Genomic DNA, 18,129 nt, shown 5'->3' on the forward strand with positions numbered 1-18,129 from the left:
GGTCACTGTGCAGATTTGTTTTTGTCAACTCGATACAAAATGGAGTCATCTGAAAAGAGGGAATCCCAACTGAGGACCTGCCTCCATCAGATTGGCCCATGGGCAAGTCTGTTGGGCATTTTCTTGACAAATATCCAAAGGAGGGGCCCAGTCCTTTGTGGGTGGTGTTACCTGTGGGTGGGTGGTCCTGGGTTGTATCAGAAGGCAAGTTGAGCAAAATACCAGGCAGTGTGCTTCTACGACCTCTGCTTCAGTTCCTGTCTCCTGGTTCCTGCCTTAAGCTCCTGCCTTAAGCTCCTGCCATGCCCTCTTCCGATGGACTATGGCCTAGAAGCTAAAATAGACTTCTCCTCCCAAAGCTGCTCTAGGTTGTGGATTTTATCATAGCAACAGAAAGCAAACCAGAACAGTAACAAAACTGTGGTGTGTCTTGAGAAAAAGTTTTAAAGTTTGTTTCGTTTTGTCTTGAGATAAGGTCTCTGTATATAGCCCTGGCTGGCCTCTAACCTATGTAGACCACACTGTCCTGGTACTCACAGAGGTCTCCCTCCCTCTGCCTCCCAAGTGCTAGGATTAAAGGTATTAAACACTTACTAGTGGAAGTGTTTTAAGGTTTGATGGTCTCTTTTATCAAGATTTTCTTCTGTGGGTGTTCCTGTGTTTTATATCTTCATGGGCTGTGAAGATAGTGTCCTATTCTGTCTAGACGCTTTAGTAAGAAGATTTTGTTGATGTTTTCACCTGTCCCCTGACTGGCCATTTGGTATGACGCACAGGTTGAGGTTAATTTTATGTGGCTATTTAGTCAACACAGTGTCCCCTTTAAAACGACTATCCTTCCAATAAAGACTTGGTCATTTTGTCTCACCGAGTCTTATGAGCATGCTCCCTGTTCTGGACTCAGTTCCCCCTGGTCACCAGGTCTGTCTTCATGCCTAGACTACCTTGTCTTATTTGTAAGTTTTGAGGTATAAGACTTCCTATTTTATTCCTTTTTTCAAGATGGCTTTATAATGTTTAAAATCTGTTCAGTTTCTAGATAGGGATCAACTATTCTAGACTCTGGACTGGGGTCAACTCTTCCAGATTCTAGATTCTGGATGGAGATCAACTATTCCAGATTCTAGATTCTGGATGGGGATCAACTATTCCAGATTCTAGATTCTGGATGGAGATCAATCATTTTAGATTCTAGATTCTGAGTGGGGATCAACTATTCCAGATCCTAGATTCTGGATGGGGATCAACTATTCCAGATCCTAGATTCTGGATGGGGATCAACTATTCCAGATCCTAGATTCTGGATGGAGATCAACTATTCTAGATTCTAGATTCTGAATGGGGATCAACTATGTATTCATTTACTAAACAAAACCATATGCCTAGAAATTTGATGAGGGGACATGAGTGAGGCCTCAGTTAACTGTAACTTTCATCTGTTTTGTGTTGCTATCTCAAAACACCACTGACTTGGTAATTTGAAAATGGTAGAAATTCATGATTCCAGAAGGTGGGATGCCAAGAGCAAAGCACCAGTGGCAGACTCAGCCCATTAAGGGACTTCTTCCAGCTTCGTCACGGGCCTTTCAAGCTCCAAGTTTATCATCTCCTTAGCATCTTCTCCGTAGAATGTACTTCACTTTCTTGCCTTTCACCAGCTGTTCATGAGAGTGTAATTCCCAAGCCCTCTTAGCAGTGTCTGTCATTCAAGTGACCCTTGGTAACTACCAGACTATGTGTCCTGCACCCATAGCTTCTCATCCCGTACATTGTCACGTGACCCTGTGGTGGGCATTGTTAGTCAGTATTACAACTCAGCAGCCTGAGAGTCTGGGGGTCAGATGGTTTACTAGAATTATACAGGGGCTTTGGGACTTGAGGTCAACTAAGCCAGGGATCATGGGATATCAGATAGGACCACAGGCTCGTTGAGCTCTTGTATGAATTGTTTTTTTTTTTTTTTTTATTTGCACCGTCCTTCTTTCTTCTCCCCTTATAGCTGACCCCTGCCTGGAAAACCTTCAAGAATTAAGGTTGGGCAGAGGTTCAGTGGGTAAAACTTATAATCCTGATGAGCAGTGCTCTTTAAAGCCAGGTGCTGTGGCATGTGTCTGTAATCCCAACATCCCTACAGTGAAATGGGAGGTGGAGACAGGAGACTGCCCCAAAAGCTCAAGGCCAGCCAGCCTGGGGTAAATAAGGCAGATGGTGAGGAACAGCACCCAGGTTGTCCTCTTGACTTTCATGTGTGTGTTGTGGCATGTGTTCCTTCACACGAACACATATGTATAACATATATAAACATTATACAAGAAATGAATTTTAAAAGGTGTTTTTAGGAAGAGTTAGGGCCACAACACTGAGGAGGGAGACAATGTGGTGGCCCTTTTTTCTTTTTTTAAGGATAGTCTCTCAGATTAAACTCAACAAGGAACTCCGTTCTCTTCCCTTCTGATTCTTTTTTTTTTTTTTCTGGTGTGTACCCTTCAAATTTTTTTTTATTTTTATTTTTTGGTTCTTTTTTTCGGAGCTGGGGACTGAACCCAGGGCCTTGCACTTCCTAGGTAAGCGCTCTACCACTGAGCTAAATCCCCAGCCCCGTACCCTTCAAATTTATGATGGTGAGATTAGATTGTTGTCTTAACATTTTCTTTTAAACCAAAGCAGTGTTTGCCTAAGGGACTCAAACTTCCATAAGGCAAATAACCACTTTGTTATTTCTTGTCTAAAGATGTTTCGACCCTTTCTGGAGGAATTCACAACTCTGAGAAGTAAGGAGTTGGGCTAGAAAAGGCTTACAAAGTCTCCACTTACACACAGAGATGGGCAGCACATAGAGACAATTAGCCAACCTCCCGAGTAGTGGAATCAGGGAAAAATTGAAGCAAAATATTATTTTGGGGTAATGTTAATGACATCTAAAAAATGCAAAACCCAGCACATCAGGCACCTGAGAACGAGGTGAACAGAAGTGGTGACATCTTCCCTGGAGGCAGTTGGAGATGTACGCATGTACCCAAAAGCCTTGAGGTGTCTTCTCCTGGCTTCCGCCACAAGGGCCTCGTGCTTGCCAAACACACCCCTTACCTCTGCATTTCACTCCTAGCTCTGGGGTTCTCCTGAATAATTTAATAGACAGGAAATATTTTTAAAGAGTGCCCTGGATGTTGCCCCAAATGTGTGTCCATGGATGTCCAGGGCAGGGTTGCTTATAATTGTTTTGGAAATTTGGCAGCAGCCAAACAGAAAACAGACTGTGGTTCCTACACACATAAAATGCTTTGAACTATGTGAACACTAAAATAAGGTAGAATATTCTGAAGGGCCTGATAGTTCATATCTAATAAAACCATAAAGAAAACTGAAGTTGACTGAGAGGTGGCTTCGAAGCAGCCTGTATTCGACAGGAGGACTAATACGAGGAGAAGAATCTGCTAGAGACCGCACAGCCATTGGGGCTCAGGCCAGGGTGAAAGTCTGCCTGTCACCCACTAGCCTACTTTGTAGTACTTTTCCATGTGTTCTTGGTGATTGGAGTTTATTACTTTAAAAAAATTCATAGCTGTAATTTTCCTAGATTTTCTGCCTCTGGGAGGTGGACAGGCTCTGGACTCTGCTTGAGGTGATAGCAGATGACCTTGTGGCCTTCGTGGGGTGGGGTGGGGGGTCCCTGGCAAGTGAGATCCATGACCACTGACGTGTGGGCGTTCTTTGCTTTGATGAGAGTTGGCTTTTGTGTCTAAGACAGACAGTGCCTGTGGCATTAACAGGAATCAGGCAGCCAATCTTCACTGCTCTTTCTGGCCGGAACCTTTAGGTTGACTCCATTTGCTGCTCAAGGCTTGCAGCTAATGTTCTGGGGAAAACAGACCTGAGCCCCGACAAGGCCTCTGTGTGAGGATTAGCAGCCGCCTCCGAAGAGCTTTGTTCAGAGGGCAAAGTACTTCTTCTGGGCTGATTTCCTAGGCCAGGGGCTCCTTGGGGTTTTCCCAGTCCTGGGCATAGAACCCAGGGCCTTCTGCGTTGTAGGCAAGCACTTTGTCGCTGAGTACAAACGTCATGACGATTAGAAGTCTTTAACTCTGCTGTTCTGTCTTCCTTCTGTCTCTCTTCTTTAACAACCTCTCTCCGTATCTCCCCAGTCTTCGTTTTTTAACCCTCGCTCATTCTTGCTGTCCCCGTGTGTCCTTGAATGTATACAGTTTTAAAGTTGTTGGGTTTTTGTGGTTGTTGTTGTTGTTTTTGCATTCTGGTTATATTCTTGGCATTAGTTAATTCAGGTTCCAGGACCTTTGAGATGTTTGGTGTGGTTTTTGTCACTCTCTGCCAGTCCTGGCTGTCTGTTGTGGGCTTTCTCGGTTTCTTCTCAAGAGCGTTTTAGAGTACGGAGGAGCCAGTTAGGGACTAGAAGGGACATTATTTAGGCTTCACTGTTTCTATAAAGCCGACTTGCCAAGATGGACTGCTCCATCCTAAGTGGGGCAGTTAAGTAAATGTAATAGTGATAAGATGAATTAATCTTTGAGGCACAGGCACCCGATGGTACGCACACACCTTCGTGCGTCATTTAAGCTTAGACTGCTCTAATATCTGACGGTAATTTCATTTTTATTTTAGGTGCCCATAAAATTTAAATATAATTTATCATTATCTCTGCAGTCCGCCCTCCTAAGACATTTCAGGTAGTCCTCTTCATAACTCTGAGATCAGTATTATTTTTCTCTGTTAGATTTTGACACGGCCAGTGAGTAGCAGGGTCAGCCCTGGGGCCCAGTTCTTTCCGACTCCCACGTTCAGCCCTTCAGCCTCACCGTCCGCTGCTTTACAGTCTGCTGTCCAGCCAGGGACACCACCTAGCACAAGGGTTACGCTTACAGAATGGCACATGAGCTGGCTTACTCCATCCCAGTGACTCACCATAAAGGCTTTGATGGGATGACCTTTATTCCCAGCCTGAGATGTGACGAGACAAGGCCTGGCAAAGATACCCCATTGCTTTAGGAGTCACCAGGTGGCAGCTTAGGTTAGCCAAGTGCAGGGGGCGGGGGTACGAAGATCGGTTTAACACGAGTCAGGTGCGTGTCCCACGTGAGCTGTGATTTATCATGAAAGTTGAATTGCAAAGTGTTTCTTAGCTGTGAAGTTAATTTATTATGTCTGCCATTGATTTCAGGGAAGCTTAATTAGCGTTAACAGTACCTGCACGGAGATGGGTAATTTTGACAACGCTAATGTCACTGGAGAAATAGAATTTGCCATTCATTACTGCGTTAACAGCCATTCCTTAGAGATCTGCATCAAGACCTGTAAGAACCTCGCCTACGGAGAAGACAAGAGAAGGAAGTGCAATCCGTAAGTTGTTAGATTTTCCTTGTGGCTGTCGGATTTTTGCTTGTTTGTTTTTTAATTGGAATTTTGGCATCGGACAGCGGTGACACTTTGATAGTACTTTTGCTCATGCAGGGGTAAAGATTGGTCAATATGGTGTCAGAGTCTGGCTTCACTGACCTTAGCATACATGGGGATTTGGATGCTGTCTTAGGATTTTACTGCTGTGAACAGACACCACGACCAAGGCAACTCTTTTTTTTTTTTTTCCGCAGCTGGGGAAGCTAGGCAAGTGCTCTACCGCTGAGCTAAATCCCCAACCCCCCAAGGCAACTCTTATAAGGACAACATTTGATCAGGGCTGGCTTCCAGGGTCAGAGGTTTAGTCCATTTATCATCAAGGCAGGAACATGGCAGCATCTAGGCAGTCGTGGTACAGGAGGAGCTGAGAGTTCTACATCTTTATCCGAAGGCAAACAGGAGAAGACTGGCTTCCTGGAAGCTAGGAGGAGGGTCTTAAAGCCCACACCCACAGAGACACACCTACTCCAACAAGACCACACCTCCTAATAGTGCTACTCCCTGGGCCAAGCATATTCAAACCACCACAGATGCTCAAGGGGTATTTTAGAACATTTGAGCTGCTGTCACAGAGGGCTGGAGACTGAGACAGCGACCTTTACTGGTTTGGATGCTGGGAAGTCCTGGTGCTCACAAAGCTAGTGAGGTCCTGTGAGGACCAGCTCCCTGATTCACAGATGGACATCTGTGCCAGCAACCCCTGGGAGAAGCGGGGAAGGGCCGCTCTCTGAGGACTTCTTTATAAGAGCACAGATTGGATTGCACCAGAGCCACCCTCATACCCCACCACCTCCCAAAGGCCCCACCTCCAAGTGTAATCACGTGGGAGTTAAATTCCAACAGAGGAGTGAAACTTAGGAACGGAAACATTCAATGTGTACGAAGGTGCTACAGCCAATCAGTGGGGAGGAGGGACCTTCAGAAAAGGGTATTGGAAGTTTGATTTCATACAGGAAAATAATGACCATCTTCCTTCACGCAATTCTTAATTTTCGAAGATCTATTTTTATGTGTATGGATGTTTTGCCTGTGTGTGTGTGTGTGTGTGTGTGTGTGTGTGTGCCACATGTATGTGTGCAGTGCCCATGTGTCTTAACTGCTTGTCTGTTGCTGTGATAAAGCAGTATGACCAAGGCTTGCAGTTCAGAGGGTCAGAGTTTATGATGAAACGGTTGAGAGCTCGAATATTGACCCAGAGCCACAGGTCAGAGTAGGAGGACGAGGGAGGGAGAAGGAGAAGAAAGAGGGAGAGAGAGATCGAATGATAAAGATGGTATTGACACAAGTCTTTTGAAAGCTCAAAACCTGCCCCCAGGGACACACCTCCAACACAGCCACACCTCCCAATCCTTCCCAAGCAGGGTCACCAACTGGGGACCAAGTATTCAAACATATGAGCCTGTGGGAGCCATTCTCATTCAAAACCCCAGGAGAGGGTATGGGACCCCATAAAACTGGAGTTACTGTGTAGGTGCTGGGAACTGAGCCCAGATCCTCTGTGAAGCAGCAAGTGCTCTTAACCCCCTGAGCTGTCTCTCCAGCCCTTCATAAAAGCATGTTTTAAAAATTCCCCACTGACATAAAAAAAAAATATCACTATCGTCAAAAGATGATACTTGCAGAGATGTATCATTGGGCCATGGTTTTGTTTAGTTTGGGTTTTGTTGTTTGTTTGTGTGTGTGCACTTATGTGTGTGCATGCATGCATTGTATGTTCGTGTGTGCATGCGTGCGTGAGTGCACACGCATGTGTAGATTGATGCAGGACCTCATGCATGCAAAGCACATCCTCTATCACTAACTTGTACTCAGTCCACCTAGCTCTGTGGATTTGTTTCCCATGCGTGCTGGGCACATACCCCACTGCTCAGCTAGACTAGACCTCAGCCCTAGTTAAAACCCTATTTAAAATATACTGGATCTCTTGTTTAAATTAGGGTTTTAAAAATTCTGCTTCTGTTCTGTATGTTGTTTGCATGACTTGTTCCAACTCTTCCTTCTAGGTTATTTGTGATGACTTTTCTTGGAGAGAATTTGGTGTGATGAATTTTCTAAGCTTTTTTTTTTTTTTAAAGATTGTTTTTATTTAATGTATGAGTGATCTATCTGCTTGTACACCTCCATACCAGAAGAGGGCATATGATACCATTATGCATGGTTGTGAGCCACCATGTGGTTGCTAGGAATTGGACTTAGGACTCAGGATCCAAATGCAACGTGTGTGTGTGTGTGTGTGTGTGTGTGTGTGTGTGTGTGTGTGTGTGTGGCGCGTGCACTTAGATCACTCAAATCATCTCAGAAGTAGAAGAATTAGTTTTATGGTGTGGCATAAGGCGAGGACTTTTCCCTTCTAAACTGTTTCAATTACTAACTTGCAAGTGATGGTAGGAAAAGCAATGGATTGATGAGCTAATCAAACTCTCCTCCATTTTGAAGCCTTCAATAGCGCCTCAGTCTTGCCTACCCCTCAAAATGCAAACTTACATAGTGATTACAATTTTTCATAAAGATCCCCTTATCACTTGGTGTCAGCCTCTGTCCCTCTGTGGACACCATAGCCCCAGGGATCTGGTATAGTCTTGGTTCTAAAACATCCCCTGACTTTCATGCTTCCAAATTTGAGGCATTTAGTCAAAGCAATGTTTATATTTACAAAGGAGAAAGACCGAAAATTAATTATCTAAACTTTAACCTTAAAATATTTGAGAAAGAGCAAGTTAATTTTAAGGATAGGAAGTGTACAGAAAACAAAAAAAGTAAATAGCCCAGTGTAGGCTCTTTGTAAAGGTTAGTGATGTTGGAAAACATGTAGCTAATTTATCAAGATAAGGAAAAAAGATAAATACTAATCTAAGGAGTGAAACCAAATAGTTCTTTTTGTTTTCTTCTGTTTTATTTTGTTGACTTGATTGTTTTTCGAGACAGAGTGCGTCTGTGTAACAGCCCTGGCTGTCTGGGACTTGCTTTGTAGACCAAGCTGACCTTGAACTCACAGAGATCTGTCTGCCTCTGCCTCTGTGCCTCTGCCTCTCTGTCCCTACCTCTCCCTCTGCCCCTCTGCCTCTGTGCTTCTGCCTCTTTGTCTCTACCTCTTCCTCTGCCCCTCTGTCTCTCTGCCTCTCTGTCTCTGCCTCTCTGCCTCTGTCCCTCTGCCCCTCTGCCTCTCTGTCCCTCTGCCCCTCTACCCCTCTGCCCCTCTGCCCCTCTGCCCCTCTGCCCCTCTGTCCCTCTGTCCCTCTGTCCCTCTGCTCCTCTGCCCCTCTGCCCCTCTGCCCCTCTGCCCCTCTGCCTCTGCCTCTGCCTCTGCCTCTGCCTCTGCCTCTGCCTCTGCCTCTGCCCCTGCCCCTGCCTCTGCCTCTGCCTCTGCCTCTGCCCCTGCCTCTGCCTCTGCCTCTGCCTCTGCCCCTGCCTCTGCCTCCCAGATGGTGGGATTAAAGACATGTGCTACCAAGCCTGGCTTCTAAATAGTCCCTTTTATTTTAAAGAGATTGGAGTTGGCCTGATCTATTAAAACTGACAGCATACTTATGGCCTGGGGATGTAGCCCAGTGGAAAGTGGTTATTAGCGTACACCCTGTCATTTCCAGTTTTGTGCCCATTGCATGCATGTGTCAGCAATATAGGCTTATTTAGAATAGCAAAAACTAAGACATAAAGAATCCTTAGAGTCTAAAGAGTCGTGGTAACTAATACAGTGTGTGGATAACTAACACAGTAATGGCATGCGAGAAACCGAAGGGATCAGGCTCCTAATCTCAGTGTTGACAAAAGCAAGTCACAGGGGAGTGTAGATGAGTAGTTCTACTTCCATGGGTTAAAAAACAGGATCTTCATAGTTGGAAGTTCAGTCTCTGAGGACCCTGAGTTTCCATTCAGCTCCTTAAGGCTCTGAGGGCTCAAGGGTAGCAATGGGTGGAGGTGGAAAGGGGCCCCGGCACACACTTGGAACATCTGGTTCTGCGCTTATCCTCAAGCAGCAGGTGAGGAACTGAGGTGGATGCTAGAAGCAGGGCCTGATGAGCAAGGTCAAGGAGTTTTACCTGCAGTCTTAAGGACATCCCGCAAGGTTACATGCTCAACGCCTGGGCTAAAGCCCTGTGACTCAGAAGTTACTCACATAGCACTTGGCCTATAGTGGGGTGTCTCAGTCACCAAACAGCTCTGCAGGCCTGGAGACCTGAGTTTGGACCCCCCAACATCTACCTAAAAAGCTGTGTGTGGGGGTTGGGGATTTAGCTCAGCGGTAGAGCGCTTGCCTAGCGAGCACAAGGCCCTGGGTTCTGTCCCCAGCTCCGGAAAAAAAGAAAAGAAAAGAAAAAAAAAAAAAAGCTGTGTGTGTTGATGCACACCTGCAATCTCAGCGATACAGAAATAGAGACAGGAAGAGCTCTGGGGCTTGCAAATCAGTCTAGAGACCCAACAGCAGTGGCGGTGGTGGTGATGGTAATGGTGATGGTGGTGGTGGTTATGGTGATGTGATGATGATGATGATGGTGGTGGTGGTGGTTATGGTGATGTGATGATGATGATGATGATGGTGGTGGTGGTGATGATGATGATACCAATAGTAATGCTAAGGACAATTAAGAAAGACATTAGACATTGTTATGGTTTGTATATGCTTGACCCAGTGAGTGGCACTATTAGGAAGTGTGGCCCTATTGGAGTAAGTGTGACCCTGTTGGAACAGGTATGTCACTGTGTGTGTGGACTTTAAGACCCTCATCCGGGGCTGGGGATTTAGCTCAGTGGTAGAGCGCTTACCTAGGAAGCGCAAGGCCCTGGGTTCGGTCCCCAGCTCCAAAAAAAAAAAAAAAAAAAAAAGCGTTAAGACCCTCATCCTAGCTGCCTGGAAGTCATTCTTCCCCTAGCAGCCTTCAGATGAAGATGTAGAACTCTCAGCTCCTCCTGCACCATGCCTGCCTGGACACTACCATGCTCCCTCCTTGATGACACTGGACTGAACCTCTGAACCTGTAAGCCAGTCCCAATTAAATGTTGTCCTTTATAAGAGTTGCCTTGGTCAACAGCAAGTAAAACCCTAACTAAGATGCACATCCACACGCATACACACACACATTTAAGCCAGAATGCACTGGCTTTTGACCATTGACTCAAGGTCCAGTAGGGAAGCAGGGCAGAGAATCCACTGGTGCTGCATTCTGCTCCCTTGGACTCTGTCTACCCCATGTTGAGGTTTCCCTTTGTCCGTCTGCCTCTGCCCACTAGGTATGTCAAGACCTACCTGCTGCCAGACAGGTCCTCCCAGGGAAAACGCAAGACACGAGTTCAAAAGAACACTCTGGACCCGACTTTCGAAGAAACCTTGAAGGTTCGTGCCAGGCGGGAAAGCATTCCTGAGTTCTCCCCACCCTGGGCTGGGCCTAAGGTCAGAGTCCAGCATGCCTCTTGTAATGCTTGAGTCAGTTACACAGAACTGCAGACATCTGTACATTTCTTCACGGTTCTGTCAATCAGTGCCCAACTGAAAGGACACAGACATCAGCCTTTGGACTCTGACAAACTCCAAAACAGCTTTGGATTAGCGATTTCTAAGAAAACGCAAATCTCAAGCTAACAATTGGGCACAGGACGATTTGAAAGTTTGGTTTGTCTTATAACGTTTGCCTAAGTATCAGAGCAGTGTTCACGAGCAGAGGATTCTGGGATGAAGCTATTGGGTTTCAGTCTTCGCAGGAGTGCCTCTCTCTATATTGGAGTAGATGAAAGCCATAGGTTTCTTCTTTTTATGAAAAATATGTCATTTTTATGAAGGAACAAATTATAGACCAGGGGGATGGCTCAGTAGGTTAAAGTCTTCAGAATCCACACAAAGCCAGACTTGTGCCATTTGGTACAATCTCGGCCTCCTACAGCAAGATGGGAGGTGGAGACAGAGTCCCTAGAAGCAGGCTGGCCAGCTAGCCTGGTGACACAGTGGCAAGACAGGAGACCCCATCTCAAACAAGGTGGAAGATAAAGGATGAGACTGCTCCTGACATTCATAGGTGCCCAGGCAAATGCCTGGACTCACATGTACTCACTTTGTATGTAGATATACATCCTACATGCCATGGGCATCCCACACACCCAGCATACAGACGTCATATACACACATCATATACATATTACATGTACACACACAAAGATAAGACAAAATTATAAAGGAATCACTTGAATTGTTATTTTCTGTGCTATTAAGAAACAGGGTTATGGGGGGCTGGAGAGATGGCTCAGTGGTTAAGAGCACTGACTGCTCTTCCGGAGGTCCTGAGTTCAAATCCCAGCAACCACATGGTGGCTCACAACCATCTGTAATGGGATTCAATGCCCTCTTCTGGTGTGTCTGAGGACAGTGTACTCACATACATAAAATAATAAATAAATAAATCTTTAAAAAAAAAAAAGAAAGAAACAGGGTTATGCTTTAGGGCGAGCGAGCCTTGGAATCTCGGAGGAAGTCCCACCATGGGCTGTGGCTGCTCCAGCCATGGGCAACCTGGACCTAAGGAAACCCCAGTCAGGGCTGGCTGCTCCAAAGTCTTGCTGTCTGGCACCATCAAGGAAAGAGGGCTTTGTCTGCCTTACTTGGCAAGTAGTGGCAGTTAGGGGCCATATGGAGGCTGGAACAGCGCCTTGAATTCATTAAATAATAATAATAGCCATTGTTTCCTGGTCTCCCTCTGGCCAGCTGCTTCATGTACACACTGAGGGTAGTATTCGACTCTTCACTTGCCAATGGGAAATGAGACTCAAATGGGAGTTCAAGACGCTTAGCAGGAACTCACAATGGAGAGGCTGTCCTGGAAAGGTTGGTGGGGGGAGGAATCCCATGTTTTGTTTTTAAATTGCAGATTCTGACTCAGCAGGTGTGGGCAGGGCCCGAAATGCCCTGATCCCACAGACTCCACTCTGCTGGCCACCCACGTGCAGATCACTGCAGCCGGGGCTGCAGGCTGACTGCTCGCCTGAGACATTTGAAAAATGTATGTGCTGGGTTGATATTGAAATAGTCATCATAAGTCTAATACGGTATTCTGTGTAAGACTAAAGAGGCCCAAGAAATTAGGCCTGAACTATTTTAGATAAGTATTTGATTATAAAATCCAACTTAAAAAGGCTTTTATTTAAATTACACGCAAGATCTGTGGTCTTTGGGAACCTTTTAGGTCAATCTGAAAGGATAACGTCTTTAACTTAATTTTATAGTGTTCTAACAAAGACCAAACATTCTTGAAGAAACTCCTGCAGTCAGGCATGGTAGTGCCTGCCTTTAATCTCCCAGCACTAGGGAGATAGAGGCAGGCAGGTCTTTGGGAGTTCAAGACCAGCTCGGTCTATATTGTAAGTTCCAAGTCAATCTTTAAAAAAAAAAAAAAAAAAAGTGGAAGGAACTAGTGCTTTACCTCCATTTGGGTTTGGCATCCAGGAGGTTTGTAAAACCAAGGGAAGATGGCTGTGAGAGCCTCCTCTATGTGTGAGTGGACAACCATTCCACCCTGATCATACCTCATCTTGCGGTAAGTGTGTATACCAGAGTTGAGGCTTGGGCCAGAGAGATGGCTGAGCTGGTAGGGCACCTGCCACATAAGCATAAGGACCCAGCACCCACGTAAAAGGACAGTCATGACACGTGTGTATAACCTCAGTGCTTGGGAATAGAAGCAGGGGAGCTCAGTGGTCAGCCAGCCCAGTCAAACAGTGTTAGGCTCAGCTGAGAGATCTGTCTCCAAAGAGAAAACGGAGAGCAATTGAGGAAGGCACTGTCAGTCTCTGTTCCCCATATGCACATACACCATCACAAATACATACTATGGCACACAGACAAACTCTATACAGCATACACTACACACCACCCACACCCACACATACACACACACTGCACATCTACACAAATACATACTATAACACACAGACATACCACAGACATACTGTGCACATCATATATTATACATCCACACACACACACACACACACCACAAACACACAGTATACACATGCTGTACTCTGCACACACACACACACACACACACACACACACTCCTACAAACAAATTGAGTCTCTAAAATTCAATCGTCACAGTTTTCTGGACAGAACATTTCTTGGGGACTCCTTTGGGTTCAGGGAAAGTTTCGACCCCCTTTGAGACACTCCGAGTGGGAATCTGAGGGGAACGGAGACAGGAGATTTGGGTGTTTGGTCCTTGCCTACTCTTGTTCTCTGATGATGTCAGACCCCATTGTCTATCGCAGCTTCAGGCCACATTGGAGAGCATCTCACAATGGAAACTAGTTCTTGTCTGACCAGTAAGTTAAGCTACTTGGGGAGAGTAGTCCTGTCCATCAGGTAGGGGTGAGTAGCCATTGAGGATCCAGGAAATGCCTCTGTGTCTCAGGGAGTCCAAGAAGCGCCTGCAGGGTGAGCGCTTAGGGAATGGCCCTCAGGCATCACCATGACCCCATTCCACCATGGCCCTGTAGCTAACTCTTTGTGGAACAGTTTCTCACAGGGCAGCAAGCACAGCCTTGCGGTCAGGGCTTAATTGACTAATGAGGGAGGAGGCAGGATGATATGGTTGGTTGGTTGACAGAGGAAGAAATAGAGCAGGCAGTGTAGTGACACAGACCTTTAATCCCAGCTCGTGGGAGGCAGAGACAAGTGACTTCTGTGAGTCTGAGGCTAGCCTAATCTAATAGTGAGTTCCAGGCCAGCCAGGGTTACACAGTGAGATAGCCAATGGCTTAAGAGTGACTAGACCCATATAGCCACATAGATCCCAGAGGGAGGAGAAGGCCAGCCAGGAGGGTGGGATTGGGGAATAGCACCTATCACTACCACTGATGGGTGCAAATGCAGACAGTGTTCTATTTCCTGTCTCCCTCCCAGCTTGTCCCTCAAAGGGAAAGAAAGGTGTGGAGAGTGGAAAAGAGGCCACGAAACCCAACCAGAGCGCACGTGCACCCACAGCGTGCCACAACCCTAGGGTAGGCAGTATGTCACAAAGGTCAACCATGAGAGGTCAGGGCTGGTTGTGTGGGTTTCTGTGCCACCCACCACTGATGGCTTCCAGGCTGAGGGCCACACCCTCCTTGAATGAATGCCTCCTGGTCTTGACCTCACTTGTGTTAGTGGAGGCCAAAGACGCGTGGTACAAGAGGGCCCGGCAGTTTGCCCTCTGTATTCATTGTCAGAAAAAGCACAGTGTGCGGACTGAAATCTGGCTTTTCAGAGGCTGAGGTGGAGTGCTCCATGTGGCAGGCAGCACAGCCTTCAGAAGGGCCATGTGTCACCTACAGTCCTGATCTCTGTTCTACCTTCTACTCACATACATTTCTATCCAAGGTAAACATGCTGGCAAGGAAGCTTGTTCATTCATTAATTCATTCATTCATTCACTCACTCACTCATTCATTCATTCACTCATTCACTCATTCATTCACTCACTCATTCATTCACTCACTCATTCACTCACTCACTCATTCATTCACTCACTCACTCACTCATTCATTCACTCACTCACTCATTCATTCACTCACTCATTCATTCATTTACTCACTCACTCATTCATTCATTCACTCACTCACTCATTCACTCACTCATTCATTCACTCACTCAGTCATTCACTCAGTTGCTTATTTATTTTATTGTGGTACTGGGGACGTATTCTTGGGCTTGATGAGTGTCAAACATGTCTTTTATATCTATCCAGTTATGGTCCCACTGCATTTTTAGAAATCAAGTCTGATTTTTAGTATTTTGGGCTAATATTGGTTTGGTGCAGGGTGGCCCTGTGGAAGGGCAAATCCTGTGTTGACACACTTCCTGGTTTGATTTCCTTCATCCTGGCCACGTTCTGAGAAATAGGAAAGGGTGTCCGGTGGGAATAGGGGCGGGAGGGGATGAGAACTGTGCTGTTGGGGTGAGAATAATACAAGGGGCTTGGTGCACAGGCAAAGAGCCTTGACCATTGGATGCAAGCAACTTGGCCCACCCTGGCTACACCTGGACTCTGGTTGCAGTCAAGTCTCAGGGCTCAGCCTGTGCAGGCCTGGGGGTGGTTCTAGGGGACCCGGCTAACAACCTTGTCCTCACATCTGCAGTATCAAGTGGACCCTGCGCAGCTGGCGACCCGGAGGCTGCAGGTCTCTGTGTGGCACCTAGGTACCCTAGCCCGGAGGGTGTTCCTCGGAGAAGTGATCCTTCCTCTGGCCACATGGGACTTTGAGGGCAGTGCGGCACAGAATGCCAGATGGTACCCTCTTCGGGCCAAGGTGTGTCTTTTTGTTACTTTTCTGTGGCAGTGATAAAACACCATGACCAGAAGCAAGTGACGGAAGTGTTTATTTGGATGATTCCACAGGGAGAGTCCACCATGGTGGGGAGCCATGGCGGTAAACAGCAGGGACAGAAAGCTTGGTGCTCACATCTCAAGGCCACGCGGAAGGAAGAGCGGGCAAACTAGATGTGGGCTGAGGGTTCAGACTATCATAGAGTACCCCAGGTGTTTGTGGAGCACCTCAAACAAGGCTCCACATCCCCAAAGCTCTATAACCTCCTCAAGCTTACCACCAACTGAGGACAAGTGTTTAAATTCCTGAACTGATGGAGTGACAGTTTTCATTCAACCTACTGCAGGGGCTGAGCACGCCCAGTCACCATGAACTCATTCATGTTCCTGCGGATAAGTCCCCTTCCACCTTGCCCCCTCCCCGTTGGCAGCACGAACCTGGCTAGTGCACCCATGGGTATCCTGCTCAGCCTCTTTGTCGAATGGGATAGCAGCAGAGTGCCAAGATAAGTCACCCTACCTGATGCCCGCTGAGAGAGTAGTATCCCATCACTGAACAGGAATGAATGTCCACGGGCTGGAGCCCCGTGGCATTCAGGGGCTGGTACTTGGTTTCTAGACCTTGAGGGTCCTTGTCCCAGTTGGCACCCAAGGACCTGTGGGTTACATGGTGGCTGGCCCATGCAGGCTTCTGGGAGTCCTGGAACCCTGAGAGAGCAGCTTTTGGTAGTGGCAGACATGACTCTCCCTCTCAGTAGACTTCCCACCTGAGATGGAAGGCCCATCAGGGCCAGGATCACCCCCTCTCTGGGCTTTTCATCCACTTTCTGACAAAATTACCCATGACCAGAGAAGCCATTTCTGTGGACCAAACAAACGGTGTCTCCACAGGGGCTAGACACCCATGGCTTATAGAACTGTCTCGCCTACGGCGTCAGACACACGGTCTGCAACGCTTTCTGCCCTCAGTGCCTGAAGGAGACATTGGCACAGAAGGGTAACTCCAATCCTTCTGACTCAGAGCGAGCTTGGTAGATAGGACCGTGATTGTTCTCAAGCCCACTGTTGGCCAGGCTTCCTGGAGGCATGCTATTTCCGGTGGCTTCTGATGTTGTGAGGGAGTGGCTTGTTCCTCCCATGCTGAGGGGCTGAGGGTAGCAGGGACGTCAGTACAGGCAGAAGACTAGTCAACCAAACATGCCCATCCTACCCCTGGGCCTTGGGGAGGGTATGTGGGGGTTGGAACATTTATGGACCGAGTTGGGACAAAATGCACAGTACGGTTGAGTGGTTCTGAGGTACCACGGGAAGGATCCCACTTCTGACCTCCGCCTCTCACCCTCAGGCTGAGAAATATGAAGAAAATATTCCTCAGACTAATGGAGAACTTGCTGTTCGGGCCAAACTGGTCCTTCCTGTGGGACCGAGAATGCTCCAGGAGGCCCAAGAAGGTTGGTGACCTTCAGCCCCTTGAGCATCTGTTTGTGTTACTGTCCCCAAAGCCTTGAGGACAGTTTGAGGTAGGCAATAGATTTCCCACTGCCCACTGATCCCGCACACTGGAACTCACACTGACTTGAGGGAGCATAGGCGAGCAGAACAGGCAAGGCCTCTGGTGGCCCTGTGGGTAAAAGGGGACACTGCAAAAGCGTGCATCCAGAAGTCAGCTTGGCTCTTCAGGAACCAAGAGGCACTAGGAGCTGGAGGCTCAGGGATCAGGACGGAGTGGGCCAAGGGCATAACTTCCATGTATTTAACTTAGATATTGCAAGGTTTGTACATGCTATGAGGGTAGTGAACACAGAATGACAAAGGGCAGTGTGGTGACCTTGACAGGAATAGGACATTCTGATCGGAGCTCCCAGGGCCAGAAACACACCAAACGGCTGATTACTGCTCCCTGAGCTACAGTCAGCTTGCATCCCCCACCCCCGCCCTGGGCTCCCCCAGTCCTCTGTAACTGCCACCTTCCTGGCCTGTTCACGTCCGAGAGCTCTCCTAAGGCTTGAAGGCTGCGGCTCCTTAGGGGTTACTGTTTTCTGGGTGTCGATGCTGCATACACACCTATACATAGGTGTGACTTTCCTTCCGAACAGATCAGCTAGCACTTAATGGTCAACTGTGTTTGGTTGTGTTGGGAGCCAAGAATTTACCGGTGAGGTCAGATGGCACCTTAAACTCGTTTGTTAAGGGGTAAGTATTAATGTGTTGGTGAGTATGAGTATGATGTAGGAAAACACCCAAAAGAATAGGCCATTTGGATTCATTTTAGCTTTCCTATGAAAATCTAAACAAGGTGTGGTGAGATGGCTCTGTGGATAAAAGCGCTTGCCCAACCTGATGGAGTCCAGTCCCCTGGAACCAACCACACAGAGGAGGGAGAACCAGCTCCTGCTAGTTATTCTGTGACCAACACGCGTGTGACACACACT

General features: G+C 47.1%; 1 protein-coding gene across 22 annotated transcripts in view; it reads left to right on the top strand.

Moving 5' to 3' along the window:
* Window positions 1-18,129, top strand: part of Sytl3 (synaptotagmin-like 3) — a 70,397-nt gene that overhangs the window by 49,914 nt on the left and 2,354 nt on the right. For 21 of the 22 annotated variants that reach the window (XM_087580850.1, XM_087580928.1, XM_087580875.1 and 18 more), the window contains 5 exons: window positions 5,174-5,352; window positions 10,639-10,741; window positions 15,510-15,680; window positions 17,043-17,148; window positions 17,794-17,890. In XM_087580850.1, the coding sequence (XP_087436976.1) occupies window positions 5,174-5,352; window positions 10,639-10,741; window positions 15,510-15,680; window positions 17,043-17,148; window positions 17,794-17,890 (656 nt within the window). Of the gene's footprint in view, window positions 1-5,173; window positions 5,353-10,638; window positions 10,742-15,509; window positions 15,681-17,042; window positions 17,239-17,793; window positions 17,891-18,129 lie in introns of those variants that run through there. The other variant, XM_087581010.1, reaches the window with a different exon arrangement.

Source organism: Rattus norvegicus, chromosome 1 (assembly GCF_021556685.1).
Source record: "Rattus norvegicus strain SHRSP/BbbUtx chromosome 1, alternate assembly SHRSP_T2T, whole genome shotgun sequence".
Taxonomy (NCBI): Eukaryota; Metazoa; Chordata; class Mammalia; order Rodentia; family Muridae; genus Rattus; species Rattus norvegicus.